This window comes from Ananas comosus, linkage group 2, assembly GCF_001540865.1.
Source record: "Ananas comosus cultivar F153 linkage group 2, ASM154086v1, whole genome shotgun sequence".
NCBI classification, from domain to species: Eukaryota; Viridiplantae; Streptophyta; class Magnoliopsida; order Poales; family Bromeliaceae; genus Ananas; species Ananas comosus.
In genome coordinates, this window is record NC_033622.1 from 16709925 (window position 1) to 16728835 (window position 18911).

At 33.9% G+C, this 18911-nt stretch overlaps 1 protein-coding gene across 1 annotated transcript; it reads right to left on the reverse strand.

The window, feature by feature from the left end:
• On the reverse strand, nt 10091-11968 carry LOC109706245 (serine/threonine-protein kinase UCNL-like). The gene is given in 2 exon segments (XM_020227044.1): nt 10091-10828; nt 10830-11968. Coding segments are annotated over 2 exon segments (1236 nt in total). The 5' UTR covers nt 11738-11968; the 3' UTR covers nt 10091-10500.

Consider the following 18911-nt stretch of genomic DNA (forward strand, 5'->3'; position numbering starts at 1 on the left):
AATGGAACTTGACTCATTTCCACGTTGTCTCACTTTATGCACTCAAACGAACAATATATAAATCTCAGCATAGAGATCGTCCACCCTCAATTGAACTATGATGGCCGACAACATAATTCGATACGTAACCTCCCTCGCTTCGCTTTAAAGCACACAATGCTTTTCCGAGCTCTCAATAATGGTGGAACATTAACACATACACAAACTCAAGAGGCTCTGCTTCTTCCACTCAAGAAGTGGAGTTTGAGGCTTTTTCCACGACCAATTGATGGCCCGGGAATGCTTTGGGTTCCTGAAAAAGGTTACGGATAACAGTTTATTGGATATGTCTAATGAAGTGATTTGTGTCGTATGCTAGTTGCATGTTCAATACATGGATTGAGTTTCTATCAAGTATTAGTTGCGAATTAGTACGTGAGTTTTGTGTAATTGTATAGATTCGTATCACATGCTAGTAGCGTTCAGCACAAGTTAAGAGATGATAAATTTATTCGACATTTTAAATTGTGTTTATCAATCGATTGAAGCTTTCTATGTAATATAAGAATTCCCTTATTGCTTACGTAATAACATTTTATAAACTTTAATTCTACAAGTTTAGATTTGAATGGTTGGATTTATTCGTTAGTTTTGTGATTTCTGAACAATCATAAATAAACCGTATAGCAATCTAAGCAAATCTATGAAAAGTTTGTAAATTTTCTGCAAGAATAAAATATATGAATTTGTCAATATGATGTAAATATTACATCCTGTCCATCCGAGAGCTGATATTCTTTTTACTAGTCTTGTTTTTTTTTTTAATAATAAAAATTCAAAAAAGTTTCCAAATCTTTGAATGGATGGGTGTAAAATTTACAACATCCTTTTTAAGTCTATAAGTGGTGGCATCTCAAGCCAAAACACCTCCTCTTTTGGAATTGCCAACTTTAATTTCCGTGCACCTTTGTTTATCAAAAAGAAGAACATATGCATATTGGACATCCTGTGGCAATCACACAACCAAAAAAGTAAGCTAAAAAGAGATGGAGCATCTAGGCCCATGTTCATGTACCCTTAAAATTTATGTGTAGTTGAAACTTGTGGTTTGCACCGGGCTTCGCCTTAGTCCCTCTCTTCCTTTGTGACAAAAATTTCATAAAGCGCCTTTTTTGTGGAAGATTATATAAGAAAGAATTTAAAAGTTTTTTATTCAACTTGTACTTTTAATTCAAATTATGAACCCAACAAACTATCCATTTTTCAATTTTTTTTTTTTGATAAAAAAAATTGGTTTGATAATCTGAATTAAGAACTTTTGACTTCTCTCTATATATTTTCTATAAAAACCTCTTTATAGATTTATTTATTGATTTATTTTTTTTCTCTTTTGCTCTATTTCATGTTATGTGCTTTCAATATAAAAGAAACATGGAAAGGAGAACATTGCTTAACTGGTTCTTAGTCATGCACATGGCTTCGGATAGAAACAAACAAGTGATATTTCTATAGCCCAAATGTGTCATCGTAAGCGCACCTAGACTCAAGAGTTTGTAGCTTTTATTACTTTATTTTTTCCATGAGATTCCTGCCTATGTAAAGGTTAACTTTAAACACCTATAAGTGTTCTTTATTTAGCGGGTGGAGTTACACCCTTTTGTCACCAATTATTGATGTTGTACAACTGTTTAAATTTCCAGATTAATTAGTTGTTATCATATAGTATCGGATTAGATGGTTTTGAGTTTAAATCCTACTATTTAGGCTCGTAGTTTTGTTTAATATTCATCTATTAAATTTAAGCCTACGACTTAAAACCTATGTTTTTTTTTTTAAAAAAAAGGAGCCTAACTCGGGCAATGATGGACGTAGGGGAATATGTACAATGTTATGAAGAATGATAGCGCACCAAGTAGTCCAATTTCAATCAAACGAGCTAGAGCAATTAATAACAATTGAAATACATACGCTACGCACGAATGATTACAATCTCTGCGAAAGGATACTCTCCGATAAGTTCAGAAACCTTTGTATTCTATTTTAATTATGGTACATTACGGAATTAACCACATTAAGCTCGCTATTATGATCTACTTTCCCCTTCTTTTTATATATGATTCAAATTGGTTTTAATATCATACAAATTAGGTAGCATAGCTCAAGATCAAAAAAAGGAAAGTGTACGCAGAATTTTTTGTTCTTAAACCCAATATTTGAAGAGTAGAAAATCCTAAAATATCATTGTGTATAAGATATTTGCACGTGTAGTGCATGTCTTATGATTGATTTTTATACAGAAGATTCGTATGGTATGATTAAAGTTTTGCTGTAGCAAAGCCATTGAAAAAGCCCAATAATTTTTTGGATTAAAACCTAGAAATGTAGAATTTATCTCGAAATAGATGAATCATTAAATTTGGTAAAATGTTTAACAGCTACCCAAATTCTTTTGCGATTTTCGCAAAATATATGAATGCACTGGAGAATCATTGGCCAATACCCAGGAGGAGTAAACTTGGTGTTAATGTTTTATCAATTTGTGAAAAGAAAACTTTTCTTTTTTTTGGTGGGGGGTGGTGGGGAGGGAATTAATCGTACGTTTAAATAAATACGGTTCAATGAACATGGTACTTCTAATTAAGCAACGGCTAGAACTGAAATAAAAAGGAATAGAAATAAAATACAAAAGATGAACAGGAGATCACTCAATTTCAGCCTGAAATCACGGAAGCTAATTAAAAAATAATCTGAAAAGATGCCCATCCAAAAGTGACCTGTTATGTGTTACATTATAGTTTTAAGTTCAATTTAGTTAATTATCTAATGTTTAGCTTATTATAGCTAGGAACCCAGTGAGTGAGTTAAACCTACCAGATCATAATAGCTTCAATTTGAACATGTATTAAGGACTAAGCTATGATAGTGATTGTTTAACTATTCCCAAATTCAATCTATCATACTCGGTGTCGGTTTCGAGTCACACCTGCTTTTAAGGCTAGATTGGCTTTGGGTTAAGAATCAATTTGAACAATTTTCAGGTTGGTTCGGGACTTGACTCCGATGAACCCAATTCAGACTACTGTACTAGATTGAAAAAGGTTGGAGTGGCATGGTTGACGGGTCAGGGGATGGTCGGGTTAACATGTTTGGTTGGGTCGAGTTGATGGGTCAGTGAGTCGGATCAGGTCGGATATATAAATGGGGCCGATGGTGTGGCGATTTTGCTGGTGATCATCACCCATCACCCTAAATTTTGAGGGTGATCCATCAATTAATGGACCATCCATGATCCTGGGTTCATATAGACCCAGCTATTCCATGACCCGTAAAATTAAGGATCGGATCAAATTTGGATCGAGCCATATAGTTTCTAATTTATCCCGTATCCAAAAATGGTCATCATGATTTGGTATAGATAGACTACAAATTTTTTATTATTTTTTTTCGTATTGTTTAGGACAAGTGCTCGATCTGTGCGCTTTTATACAAATTGTTTAAGAGAGTAATTACCTCCAAAAACTCTTTAATCAAGGTGGAAACTTATGGAACATCGACAATTAACCTTTATGTGATCACGATTTTTCTAGATTGAAAGGTAAGATCATATTATTCCAAATGTGTGGTCTCAAAGAAGGAGGCAAATGCCCATCAACACAGCTGGAATTTGTTTGCCTCTATTGAGATCTATTGCCATCTTTTCTATTTGGAAAATATATGTATTAGCAACAATTTAATTGTGAAATCTATTATAAATTAGTGTGAATGTAGGTTAATTAATTAATGTGGGAAGCTTCTTTGAAGGCCCTTTTGCAAGTTCCACATGTTGAGGAATAAGAGCCTTTTTGTTAATTGCCAATTAAATTTGCTTTAGCTGTACGTAGTTTAATTCCTATTCCCATAGAAGTATTTTCATCATCTAGCAAGGTTTTTTTTAAAAAATTACTTTGGCCAATAATATGAATCACTGCTATATTAAAAATGTCACATCCACATAATTGATGTTACGTACCGATTTACTGTTGATTATGAATAGAGGAAGTGGTTGTTGGCAAGTCTATTGTCCATTTGCTTCAATTCTTAATACATACTGAACTTCTAAATTGCATGCGTGTCTTATTAATTTTGCATCTCTGTCAAATATTGTCTATATTATAGTATTTTTATTCTTAAGTAATATAGTAGTAACCGGCCGTCCCTAGAGCAAGTGGCAAAGAACTTGGTTGTTGGTTTCCAACTAAGTTTATTTCTAAATGAAATAAACGAAGCAGATAGCGTGCTACCTATATCTCAAAAAAAAAAAAGAAAAAAAGTAATATAGTAGTAACCATACTATTTTGAGTATTATCAGATGCCACTTACTAATTTCTTTCTATCTATTTTGTTTATGTTAACTGTGTTTAAGAAGCTCCCAAAATCATGCTTATATCTGTCCACTAATTATTAGAAGACTCAAAAGTTTCGACACAAGCATGTTGAGATGTTTCAAATTGAAAAGCACGTGCTGCATACATAATACCGAACGAGCAATGATATTTGTACACCAAAAGAAAAGGTACAAATCTTATGACATCTCATAATTCAAAAGCCCAAATTAGGCTTATTTCTTGTTATTATTATTTTTGTTATTACTAAAAGCCCAAAGAGTTTTTAAAATTCTAGCAAGAGTGGGAGTAAGATTTAAAGTTCTTTTTTAGGTGTACATATAGTATTTTTCATATTGAATTTGGATTATCAACAATAAAAAATGAATTAGACAAGATGAGAGATGGGAGAATTGGAAGCGTACGTGTTTTCACATCAACAAAGCTTTCCTTTTGTCTCTAATCCATGCATATATACGTTGCAAACACGCTAGAAACGAATGACTCATCTACCGACAACTATAACATCCCTGGGGTCCTAAAATGCTCTCTCTAGTCCATTCCTATATATGTGATTAAGTATACTCTCTCTCTCTCTTTATGTGATTAAGTATACTCTCTCTCTCTCTAGTCCATTCCTATATATGTGATTAAGTATACTCTCTCTTTCTCTCTCTCTCTCTATTAATTGGATTTATGTATGCATTGCAACAAGATACTGGAGTGGTGGGTCTCTGTGCATGGATGTGTTTATACATATATGTTGGATTAGCATGGTGGGTCTCGGAACGTATCAATGCCACTCAAAGGCGTTCATGAAAATGAGCCATCGAAGAAACATTATCCAGATTGATGGCTCGTAGTAGGAAGAATAGATTGCACGTAATATCATGCATGTAAGAGATAACATTAAAAAAGCAACTTTTGATTAGAGATATTATATGAGAACTGCTATGTTTACAATTAAAAAGTAGTTGGAATTCTACAAGCTTTTATTTGGAGCATGTTCTTTCTATTATAATTATTTTACGTAGGATTTGTTGCATAAAAGTACAAAGAGAAAATATACTATGCATTTGACTTTATTGTGTAATTGTCATATTACTCTCAATTAGACTCTTCTCATCTCACATAACATGATATGATTGATTTGAGATGAATCACACATGTCGAATATATATGGTAAGATAAAATTTTCTTTGAGGGTTGAGCCAACTCTTTTTGGGTTTTTTGTGCTTTCGAAAAGGGAAGAGAACAAGGTTAATAAGACTAGTGTATAAATTTAACCTTTAGATGCCTAATTTGTAGAATTACAATCCATTTTGTGTTGTAGGGTAGTAGGACTGTTAGAGATCGATGCACCTCCACTTAATCCAGGCCTGCAGCTTGTAGCTACGAATAGAATCATATAAGAAGCTGATCACTTCCGAGTTATATCAGTATGTGTTATTATCTTGCAGTCTCTACAATTAATTAATTATGATATTTGATGTAAACATAACTTAAAATATTGCAAAGATTAAAGGATCGATTCAGAATATAATTAGCTAGAATGAATTAAGGGCATGCATCAAATCCAAGGATGAATGAGTAAGGCGTTCCTAATTTTTTACAGAACAATCTTTATCAAAATAGACCAATCATTCGAAACTTCCTAATTTTTTTCACAAATAGTTAAGAGATATAAATAAATTAGTTGTTCTTTCATTTTTGATAGGTTGTCGAGGGAGTGAGTTCACGGTGGCATGAATGGGTAAGGCTTCGTTTGGGATTGCGAGAAGATTGCATTACGTGAGGTGAGAAAGTATGTTGAAAAAATATCCTGTTTGTTTCCGTACGTAATATTGCACTCCGCATATCGCGTTCCGCATATCGCATTCCGCATATCGCGATGAGTCGGTTACGATATATTTTCTGCGGTCCCACCGGATAACGCAGAAGCATATCCCTATATGCTTTTTCCTCAACTTCAACTTCATTTTATCTAATAGCGTTAGATAGATCTCAATATCAAACTAAGCCTAAGGCGTTATTCTAGCAGCGGTGGGATATGCGCGCCTTATTCCCTGGATCTATTCCAACATAAAACCAAGGATGCATGAGGGTGAAAGGGAAAGGATATATACAGTACAACTTTTGTGAACTAATGCCACATCTAGCCTTATTGAGAAAAAAAATCCCCAATCTAGCCTTCTTCTTAAAAAAATTCCCAACCTAGCCTTTCTTTTGATGGATTAGAAAATAAAAAAGGCTTAAGAGCATTTATATGTTAATTAGTAGAGAGAAAATTTTTCTCTCTCTTTCCTCTCAATTAATTCTTATAATAATAACAATAATTAAAAATTAATATTTAATAACAATGATATTATTATTACTGAATGATAATTTTATTATTATTATTATTATTATTATTATTACTAGTATTTAGTATATGTGGTAAAGGGCTTGGTGGTTGGTACTTGAAGTTTTGAGTTTGAATCATAGTTGATTCACATTTTCTTTGATTCATATTTCCAGCTAAGTTTATTTCTAAAAAAAATAAATGAAGAGGGTAGCACCATACTATCTTTCTGAGAAAAAACATTCAGTAACAATAATATTTATTATTATTAAATATTAATTTTTAATTAATATTATTATAACAAAAATTAATTATTTTTAAATATTAGTAGGGTGGGAGGAGAGAGAGAAAAAAATTTCTCTCTCCTAATTAGCATATAAATACTATTAAAGTTATCTTTTATTTTCTAATTATCAAAAGAAGGCTAGGTTAGGAATTTTTTTTAAAAGGAGGCTAGATTGGGAATTTTTTTTTCTAATAAGGCTATACATGGCATTAGTTCAACTTTTGTGGCCTATCAAGAATTATTGCTTACTCTTTGTACATCAATACCAAAAGCTAGCTATTTTTTAAAATTAATAAACAGTTTAATAAAATATGATTGGTAAACTATTTAATATAAAATGATATATAGTATGCCCTTTTTTGAATGACAATTATAATATTTAATAAAATTAAAATTTTATTTTACTTTTAGACTTATGTGGCACTGTTTAACTCTTGTGCAAGCGTGTAGCAGTAGTATAGGTTGGGAGGAGAACAAAGAGACAGATGAGTTGAGGGCCTTGAGGCTGATGTAGTACGATCGAGCACCGTGGACGCCGAAAATGACAGGTCACGAGCCACGGAATAATGGGAACTTTTGTCTCATCCTAAAACGATCTTGGCGCTTTAAATCCTGCGCCGATCATCATTTGATGTTTTATTCTCGTCCTTTCGATAGGATATAAAAACTAAAATATACGGAGATTCTGAATAGGGCTTTTTTATAAATTATTTTTTAAAATTTTTATTATTTGTAAAATAAAATTGTCAAAATTATATTTAAAAACCTAATCTCTTAAATACGGTGATGATTCACTGCTTCATAAAAAGCCTAATTTTTTAGAAAAACGGCAAATCATTCACCGTCTTTCGCTTCTTTATTCTTTCTTTCTATAATCCTAATAACTATATAAATATTTCAACAAATCAAAAATAATCTTAACTAACTAAAAATTTGAATAATCTATTCATACAATCATAACAATCAAAAAGATCCTAATAATCTATCCATACACACGTAATAATCAAACATTACATATAATCTTAATAAATTGAAAATCCTAATAATATATCCATATAATCCTAACANCTAATAATATATCCATATAATCCTAACAATTAAAACAATCTTAGCAATCTCGTTTTTTTATTTTCCGTATAATCTATGTATAATTTTAACAACCTCATTTTTTTTTCTCTTTCTCAAAAATTATAAAGAAAAAGGTGAATGATTTACTGCCTTTAAAAAACCTTAGAACTATAAAAGTCTTGTAATCAAAATCAAGACTATAGTTCTTGTTCTAGATAGTTTAAAAAATTTTCTAATCAAAATTCAATTGATTTTGATATCTTTACACCGTTAAACAAAAAAATGCCTTACATCGCGCTATTAAAATTATAAAATTTGAAATCTTTTTTATCATTAGGCCAATAATACTGAAAAGATTTGAAATTTAGTTTCGAAATAATTCTAGTTTAGATCATATTCAACTATGCCAATCGTCGATTTGGGGCTCCATTATCGAAAACAAATGAATGACAACGAAACTGTTTGCAACTAATAGCATTTCAACTCATCTCTCTCTCTCTCTCTCTCTCTCTCTCTATATATATATATATATAACTAGCAATATAATAAATTTAATGTTTTATTAAATAATTCAATTTTAAAGTTGTGACCGTAGAAAAGGCACGTAGTTGATTAAAGAGCTGATGATTGATAATTGAGATTTTAAATTTAATATCTGATTGGTTAATATAGTTAACTGAGTTTATATTTTTTTTTAAAAAATAAAATAGATAGCTTATTATTTTTTTCTTAAAAAATAAAATTATTATCATGCTTTTAAATAGTTTTATCATTTTTGTCTTTTTTGTGCATTATCCTATCATTTTAATATGAAAGTTTTAAATTCAACAACAATACTCTATAATATGCGCTATTTTTTAAGATATAGTTGCAGGGTTTTACTTTTAAGGAATACACCTGAAAAAACAGATTATTCAGGAGACTCAAAGATTTGGTGATAGTTTTTGGAAGGTTTGTATGTAAATAGATGTAGTTTTAGAAATATATAAGTAAAATTAAATATCCTTTTTTATTTTCGATAATTTATCATTTTGTTTATAAATTTGATAATTTTAGTTTGAATTGAAAAAGATGCTCGACCATTCTTCTATACATACATCCTTTCCTTCAGCAGATAAACCGATGCTGGACCTAAACAGCGCTAAACAACACCAACTACAATGCAACCAATTAATGTTTCAGGGAAAAAAAAAAGAGAGAGATATTAAAAGTCATTAAATATCAAAGTTCGACAAATTAATGCTAAGGTCCCTCTCAAATCCTACGCTGTACACAAAAGAACCACTTCAATTTGGGTGATTTGGGGACCCAAAGGTTCCCATAGTGGCTCTTAATTTGCGCATAAAGCAAGCTTCGTGTTCCCTAATCTACGAACAAGCTCCACAAAATGATATAGCGAGACTCTTACACTATATTATAGCCACCGCATTAAGTGATGTTGGGCGACTAAAACTAATGTCATTAGCATTAATTTAGTCAAAAGCCAAATCATCAATTAGCATGGATTAGGGATAGCATCATAATGCTACTTTCTTAGTGAGAACCCACTACACTGCATCTACCACTGGCTTTAAGCAATTAGCAACATAAGGGCATTATATTAAGCAAACCAATCGATTAGCTACTTGTATTATTAAAATCACCCAAAAAAGGATCTTGATATGCGTGGGCAATATTAGGTTTCTTAACAGCAGTATCAGTAAGTAAGCAAACAAGTGTATAATTTGATGATCTGGAGAAACATTTTGGTATGTTTGTTTGTGTATAAAATTTAACAATGTAAAGTTTGGGTGCATGTTTTTGTGTAAGTTCGAGCAAGTCGAAATTCGAGTGTTTAGTTAGGGTTTAACATATGTAATGAGGCTAATGCTTGCTTTTTATTCCATTTTTTTTGGGGGGCAACTCAAAATTTATTCTTCATTATATATTTTCTCTTAGGAAGATTAAAAACAATTTTATTTATTTTTATTTTTTCAAAAATATGAGTTAATTTAATTTCAACAACACTAATCTTATGTAAAATCAATGATTTGATAAATAAGAAGAAAAAAAAAATATTTGCGTCGAAACCTTGGGGATCTGATGTGATTCATTCCTTGGAACTGTGGCAACGGAATATCACAACCAAAGTACAACTACAGCATGCTGCGCCGCGGAAGGCACGCTGCACGTGCGCGCACGGCGCCTCTACAAAATTTTCTTAAACACCCCTAAATTACCCCTTAATTACAACGTCGCCCCTCCAACGACCCCCGCAACGAACGTCTCGGGATCTTTCTTTTTCTTTTTCTTTTTCTTTTTCTTTTTTTTTTTCTCAAGCAGTAAATATCTACAGCTAGCCCAAAATTGGGCTTCCTCCAAACTTAGAAAAGTTTTAAAACAAGCATTCTTTTTGTTTTGTTTTGTTTTGTTTTTTGTTTTTTTTTTGTTTTGAACGGCCGCGCGCGTTCTCCGCGGGCGGAAACTCAGAAGTCCGTTAGCGACGACGAGGCGGAGGAATCTAACGGCGTGTCGGACGGCGGGGGCGGCGGGGCGTGGCGGAGGCGTTTGAAGTAGTCCCTGACGTCGAAGCCGTCGGCGGGCGAGAGTAGGTGGCGGTCGAGGTCGTCGAGGGGGGGGAGGTAGGGGGGCCGGGCGACGGCGGTGAGCAGGTCCCAGCGGACGCCGCGGAAGAAGGGGTGGGCCTTGAGGTCGTCGGCGCCGGAGCGGAAGCCGAGGCGGCGGGCGGGGTCCTTGGCGAGGAGGCGGGCGATGAGGTCGGTGAGGTCGGAGCGCTGCTTGCCCGGGAACTCCGTTGCGGAACGTCTCCTTGCGGTTGCGGCCCCGGAAGGGGGTCCTGCCGAAGGCCATCTCGTAGGTCAGGATCCCCAGGGCCCACCAGTCCACGGCGAACTCGTGCCCCTCCCCGCGCACCACCTCGGGGGACACGTACTCCTCCGTCCCCACGAACGAGTGCGACCGCTCCGTCTCCGCCGCGCCCTCGCCCTCCGTCTCGAAGCTGGTGCGGCGGCGGCTCACGGGGGAGACGCGCGCGGACCGGGCCTTCTTGAGGGCGGCGCCGTGGGGATCGGCGGAGGCGAAGAGGATGCGGGTGAGGTTGCGGCGGTGGGAGGAGCGGGGAGGAGCCGGGAGAGGCGAAGAGGAGGGGGCCGGGGCCGGGGTTTTGGGGGAGCGGTGGAGGTGGCGGGAGAGGTCGAAGTCGGTGAGGTTGACGTGGCCGTCGGCGCCGAGGAGGATGTTCTCGGGCTTGAGGTCGCGGTAGACGATGCCGAGGGAGTGGAGGTGGGCGAGGGCGGAGACGAGCTCGGCGAGGTAGAAGCGGATGGCGGAGGGGGAGAAGACGCGGTCGGAGAGGGAGTGGCGGAGGGCGTTGAGGTCCCCCCCGGGGCAGAAGGGCAGGCCCCACGCCAGCAGCTCCGGGGTCTCCACCGGCCCCGCCACCAGCCTCGGCAGGAACGGGTGCGACAGCCGCGACAGCACCGACACCTCCCACCGCGCGCGCCGGTCCGCGCCGGGCTTCTTCGCCGCCGCACCCCCGCAACCCTTCTCGAACACCTTCAGGGCGAACAACTTGAGGCCCGAGGACGACGAGGAGCTGGAGCGATCGGCCACGAGGAACACCGTGCCCATGGCCCCGCGCCCGAGCACGCGAATCGCGCGTACCTTATCCAGGTCCAGCTCCATTAACTCTCTCTGCTGCATTGCCTGCGTGCTTTTATCAATTCCCTTTCCTAATCGCGCCTGTTTTAATTGCTCTTTATCTTCTTCTCCTCCTCCTCCTCCTCCTCCTCCTCCTTGGAGAGTATGGAGGAACGAGGGGTTTCCTTGTTTAGGAGAGGGAGAGAGACGGAGTCACCCAGAGAGAGAGAGAGAGAGAGAGAGAGAGAGAGGGAAAATAGAGGATGGCATGATACTTTGGTGGTTTCGGGGAGTTATTTATTTGTTATGTGGGGTGGATTAACTAATTTGTTTCTTCGATTAATTTATTATCTAGTTGTCTATTTATGCCGTCGTTTAGTGTGCAGGGTGCCAGGGTCTCTCTTAATTAGTATCGAAGGGACAAAGCAAGGTGGTGAGAATAAGCATCTGATTACCTCACCTCCCAGTTGCAATGGTATTTGGATTGCCCCAACATCGCCATCTCTTACCTTCTTAAATATAACACATATACATAAAAAGGAAAAACTTCAAATATCCCCATTATTATTTCATTCTTTCTCATTTTAGACTTTATTTGGGATTGCGGAGAGATTATGTTACGTGCGGTAAAAAATTACGTTAGAAAAATATCCTGTTTATTTTCGTACGTAATATTGCATTCCGCATATCGCGATGAGTCGGTTACGATATATTTTCTGCGGTCCCACCGGAGAACGCAGAAGCATATCCCTATATGTTTTTTTCTCAATTCCATTTTATCTAACCTCAATACCAAACTAAGCCTTAATAGTCTATGGTTTAAAATATATCAAGTTAGTACCATGTGGTTTCGCCCTTTCTCACTTTAGTATTCTGTGGTTTAAAGTGTATCAAGTTAGTACCCTGTGGTTTCACACTTTCTTAATTTAGTACCATGTCGTTTCGCACTTTCTTACTTTAGTATCATGTGGTTTAACGTTTCATTAAGAGAAAAATAAAACCATATGGTACTAACTTTTTACAAAAATAAAACCACATGGTACTAACTTGATACAAAAATAAAATCACATAATATTAACTTGATACAATTTAAACTATAGGATACTAAAATGAGAAAGTATGAAACGACATGGTACTAACTTGATACACTTTAAACCATATGGTACTAAAATAAAAAGTGCGAAACTACATAGGAGTTTTTTGAAGTTTTCCCTACATAATATAATCTAGAATTAAACTTCTACGCTTTTAAAATTACCAAATTATTGGCACTTATAGATTTTTGACCATTGAATTAATAAATATGCGGTTAGAATGATATGAACTTTCTAGAGTTGAGTGAGTAACTGTTGAATAGTATAATTTAACGTATAAATTAAGGGCGTAGATCTATCGGTAAAAAATTTACAAGTATCAAGTGCTTGGTGCTTTTATCATGACTATAGCCAGACTCATATAATCTATTTAAATTGTTGAGATAAAAATAATAATAATAATAATTAGTATAGTTTACAGAAAAAGTTTATACCATTATATACGTACGATGAAAGTAACAGGTATTTCTTTATATTTTTTTTGAAAAAAAAACCTAAATAGTGGTTTTTCTTCACTTCCCTCGTGACCATCGTGAGATGGTCGTACGTTTCCTGTTGTGTGGTCCACGTACGTTTTGGCTCACTCAAATGCATGCATTAAGCGGCCTAAAACATAGGCATGTAGAGGCATTTAGGGTCTGTTTGTTTTAGTGCAAGTAAAGTGATGAAATTTAAATTTTACTATTTTCGTTATTTATTTTAGTAAAAGTGAAAAATATAATATAACTTAAGTTACGTTAGAGCTTCACTTCACTTACTCTCGACTTTCTTCTCTAAAATGCTGAACTCGACTTCCATTACAATCAACCTCTTCTAAAAAATTAATTAAACAGTAAAACATAAACTCTACTTTCTTTATAATGGATTAGAATTACTTTATTTATAATAAATTAGGATTATCTTTAAATAATAATAAAAAATTTAATTATATAATAGGTTAAATTTTATAGTGGTAAATTTACTATTATATTTAGCAGATAATAGGATCCACTTACATCAAAATAAATAACGGAACTCAAAAGACTAATTTTACCAGCACCAAGTTACATCAAAACAAACAGAAGAAGTAATTAAATTTAACTTTCAGACTGTACGAATTACGTCAAAATAAATAATAAAAAAATAATTACACTTCAGAAAAATTTAAATACTACTACACTTGACTTACGTTGAATATAGGGATTCGTCAATCCAAACGCCCCTAATACTTGAAGTGTTTGATTTACACGAGTGAACAGGTGATGAATTATTTCTAGCAAAAAGCACTTTGGGGAAAAGCAGGGCAACAATGCACATACGTAAAAGACCCCTTTAGGGGTGCTTGCTTGGACGCACGTTCATAAAGGGCTCATCCCAATTATGACATATAGTAGGTTCTGAGTACGTACAAAAGTAAAAACTTGTGATCATTCAATACAAAGGAGCGCTTGATCAGAAGCACAGGAGAGAGATGTCATGAGCGATGAGGCTTATTTTCTATGTTGTTTGTATAAATTATTGTGTTTATGATTTTTAAAATCATGAGATAAAGTTTGGTGAATCATGCTACTAGCGTGAGAGGTTAATTATGTTCGTTGAATCTAATTAATTATTTCTGTAAGAGAACCTACATTTAGTTGGAAACACATCGTAATTTAGTTGGAAACACATCGAAGGAGATTTGAACTGACGGGGGTGACCGTACCCATTTGGATTATTAACTATAATAATAATAATGTGTTAGCTACGTAGCCAAAATGGGTATTAATATTATTTTGTTGGGGAGGTTAATTTTGGGGATTAGTTATAAGGAATTGGCTTTGGGCGTGGAGCTCGAGAAGCGAAATAGAATAAACACGTGTGGGATGAGAATCTAAACCGTATAATTTTTTTTGGCTCGGAGCCATTGATGGGATGAGCTCCACTGCGTCGCTTTGTAGTCAATTTACCGGAGGCTATTTAATATTATCGAACAGAGAAAAAATTTAAAATTATTTTTTTTTTTTTACCAGGACAATAAAAGCTCTATCTCAAGAGGTTTATTTTGTCCATAATGCAAAATGAAACCTCCTACAACTTGGCATCATTGGCCCTCAATCGGCATAAAAGATTGTTTAACAGTCCATTTGACTCTAATTCCATGTTTAAAGCATATAGGGCTTATTTGTTTGCATGAAAGTGGAGTGAAAGTGGGAGCGAAAAAGTAATTTTCGATAAAAATTGACCATTTTCGTTATTTGGCTCGTCGTAAAAAAGTTACTAAAAAAGTTATGATCGAAACTCCAGTTAATCTGAAACAATGTAATTGACTTCAACTCATCATTGGGCCGAAGTCAATTACGTACGATAAAAAGGTGAAGAAAAAATAATAAAATAATATACTAGGTAAAGATAGTTATATTAATTTAAATATATCTAATATGTTACTAATTATTTTTTATTTATTGGCATATTTAAAATATGATAAAATTTGATTAGTTAAGTTTTAATTTTTTTTTATTTAGTTTGTACAATTAAAATATAATAAAAATTTATTAATTAAGTATTAATATTTTTTTACTTTACACTTTTATTGTTGTATTAATATAATTGATGTATAAACAAAATTTAGTTGCTTTAAATTAAATTTTAATTATATAAAAAATAATTATATTATTTTTATTTATTAAATTATTTATTATTTATATATAAATTATAATTTTATATCATACACTTCCTACCAAACAAACAGTAGAATTAATGAAACTTCATTTGCATAACTATGAAACAAACAGCGTAGGAAAAGTAATTGTTATCGAACTCCACTTCAATCCAAAGTCCACCTCAATTTAAAGTCCAGTTTCGATAAAACAAGCATAACCATAATATGTAATCGGAGCTAGGCTCCTATGTTTTCGAAAGTACGGAGGTCTCCGTGCTTGTAAGTGGTTTTCGATGATGGAGCATCCGATTCGTTGATCGGCTCCGTTAGATATGATCTACAGTATTGGAAACTATTTAGAAACCAAATTTAATAAATTTTTAACTTTTTTTGCCTAGTGAATGAGTAGGCTCAAAATGAACGATTGAAAATAAAAATCTCATAAAAATAGTAATAAAAGACTCAAATTTCAAATCGAAAGTATTGTTCTTACTCTTAGGGAGCATTTGGTTCGCATTATGAAAGATTACTAGGAATAAAAGATATCCGAGAATTTTATTCCTATTCATCTTATTACTAAGAATGTGGAATTTCTGTGTTTGGTTCGCACGATAATATTAATTAGCCATATTATTTATTATTATAAAAAATATACAATTAATTAATTAATTAATTAATTAATTTTAGATAATGTTACCAAAAATTTCAATATTTTTTTAGAAAAAAAGGAGAGAGAGTATAAGTTAGAAAAAGAGCATAATTAAAAAAATAGAAAGAAAAATATAGTCGAAATTAGAAGGAGTGAGAGAGTTGAAATTTTAGAAAGAGAGAGAGAGAAAAAGCTTAGTTTAGAGAGAGAAAAAAAAGTTGAATTTTAGAGAGAAAAATAAGTTTAGAAAGAGATATAAGGTTAGAGTGTAAAGAAAAATAATATCAATTAAATAATATCAATTAATCGGCGGGTAAGAAGAAAGAAAAATATTAGACATATTATGATTACCCCAATCTATTAATATAAGGATACCCACCCTTAGAATGAGATTAGTCCTTTGGGGTGAATCTTATTCCCAAGTGAATCTAATATTACCAACTAGATTACTTAGTGCGTTTAACCAAACACCGTCATATTTTTTTATTCCCATTGGATTACTAGGAATCTTTAAAAGATAACGCGAACCAAATGCACCCTAAATGTTAAGTGAAATTTTCTATTAAAATTTCATGTAATTTGAATTTTTCTACACTGTTGAAATTTAAAATGCGCTACATCGGCCGTTAAAATAGTTATTTTTGAGACTCTTTGATTACTTAATAAATGATGTCGAAATATTATGAAATTTAGTTTCTAAATAGTTCAATAGCGTAGATTATGCCTAACAGGATCGATCACCGAATTGGATGCTCCATTATAAAAAATAACTTATAAACACGGAAGGTTCCGTACTTTTGAAAGTATAGAACACGTACTCTATTTAATAATTAGAAACATATGAACTTTCTATTGTAGCTTATTAATGTAAAAGTCGAATTGGGGTCTAAAAAGCCGAACATCTAATTTAATATTCTAATTCTCTTATACAAAATAATTACATGGAAGAGAAAGTAATATGGTATTTAATCTAATAATATTATTCAGTCAATACTTTATTAAACAATGTTGCATCCACTAAAAGGCCAAATGAGCTTTAAATCCAGCTGAGAGTGTATATCTGCTAGACCTAGCAAACGGATGGGTTAGATAACTCGTGGGTTACTTAGGCATGGATAAAGTTTACCTGCAAATTTTTAAATAGTCAACATCTTCATCCATACCCGCCCCCGAGTGGGCGGGTGGGTATGCAGATTACCCGTAAATTTTTTTGTTGTTCTTATATTTTTTAAATGCAAAACACACACACACACACACACACACACACACACACACATATATATATATATATATATATATATATATATATATATATATATATATATATATATATATAAGTTTTAAAAGCGTAATATAACTCATTNGCTAACCACAAGTTCTTTTATTTAAAGGTCGAAAATCTAATAGCATCAAATATTTAATACTATCGATAATATAATAGCATAATTCGTAATATATATATATATATATATATATATATATATATATATATATATATATATATATATATATAAGTTTTAAAAGCGTAATATAACTCATTGTTTAAAATATCATATCATATAATAAAAATATTTAAAGTCTTAAAGTAAAAATATTTCATAATATAAATGACACACAATAAAAATTAGGATTAGAATTTTTAGGATGAGTAAATAAAAAATATATATTAATTAAGAAAATATATTTTATAGCTAAAAAATATATATACGGGTACTCGTTGGTACTCGTGGGTTACCCAAAATATCCACTGCTTAATGGGTAGCTATCCGTTTTACCCGTAATTTTTTGTGTTGAAAAAGTTGGTATCCATACCCGCAAATTTGTAGGTAACCTGCGGATGCCCACGGATTTGGGTTAAGATTGTCAGGTCTAATACCTGCAACTGGTTTCTCGTGTATAAATTAATTACAAGTCAGACCCGGCCACGTAGTACGTCGTAGTAAATTTCAACAACGAAGGTAGTAGAGGATCAATTCTTAGAGATAAACAATACGTCGATGGGACAATGAGATGTGGTTAAGTTGGGCCGCAAATGGGCCGGTACATTTCGTGCATTTTGCAAAAATTATGCGTTACTAGCTAGTAATCTGCGTCGACGACGCCATCATTATCATCATCTACTCCTTTTCTTAGTAACTTCTGTTTGTTAGGAGCGCATCTCCGTGAATATTCCTATAAGCTGGCTTTAGTTGCTTAGAAATTTACATCTACTAATGCTTGTTGTGTAATGACCCGTGCATTACGACAGATAGATACCGTTAAAATAAAAATTTGTAAAAAATAAAATATCAGTTTAATACAAAAATGATAAATATACTCTATATTATAGACAAATTTTTTTTTAAAAAAAAACTATAATAAAATAAATCGTTTCAACAAAACTATTAAACATTATTCAAGAAAAGTAGTATATTATACAAATGGGCGATTAAAATTATTTATGTAACGCAATAATCAAATGCGAAAAAAAAGAGAAAAAAATAGGTCCCACTCTTTTCCAAATTAAGGGATTGAGTATATGTAGGATATAGCTATGAGGATTAATGTATAGGTATAGTTATAGATAAGGGCGTGTTTGGATCCATGTAAAATGAGTCCGAAAATTTTTTTTCAGTTGAAAAATAGTTTTCCATTGTTCGTTTCTTTGTAAAAAAAATTTTTCGAAATTTTTTTTTTTATGAATAGGCGGAAAAATCACGTTTTCGTTTTCCGCTCTATCCGAACGGAAAACGAAAAGCTATAGTAAAAATGTCAGGGCTCACAGGTGCGGCTCCATCCTTTTGTGCGCGGTGCACGAGGTGTGCTTCACCTCGTGGACCGAGAGAGAGAGAGAGAGAGAGAGCAGTGAACCAAACTCTCTCTCCCTTTTTAATT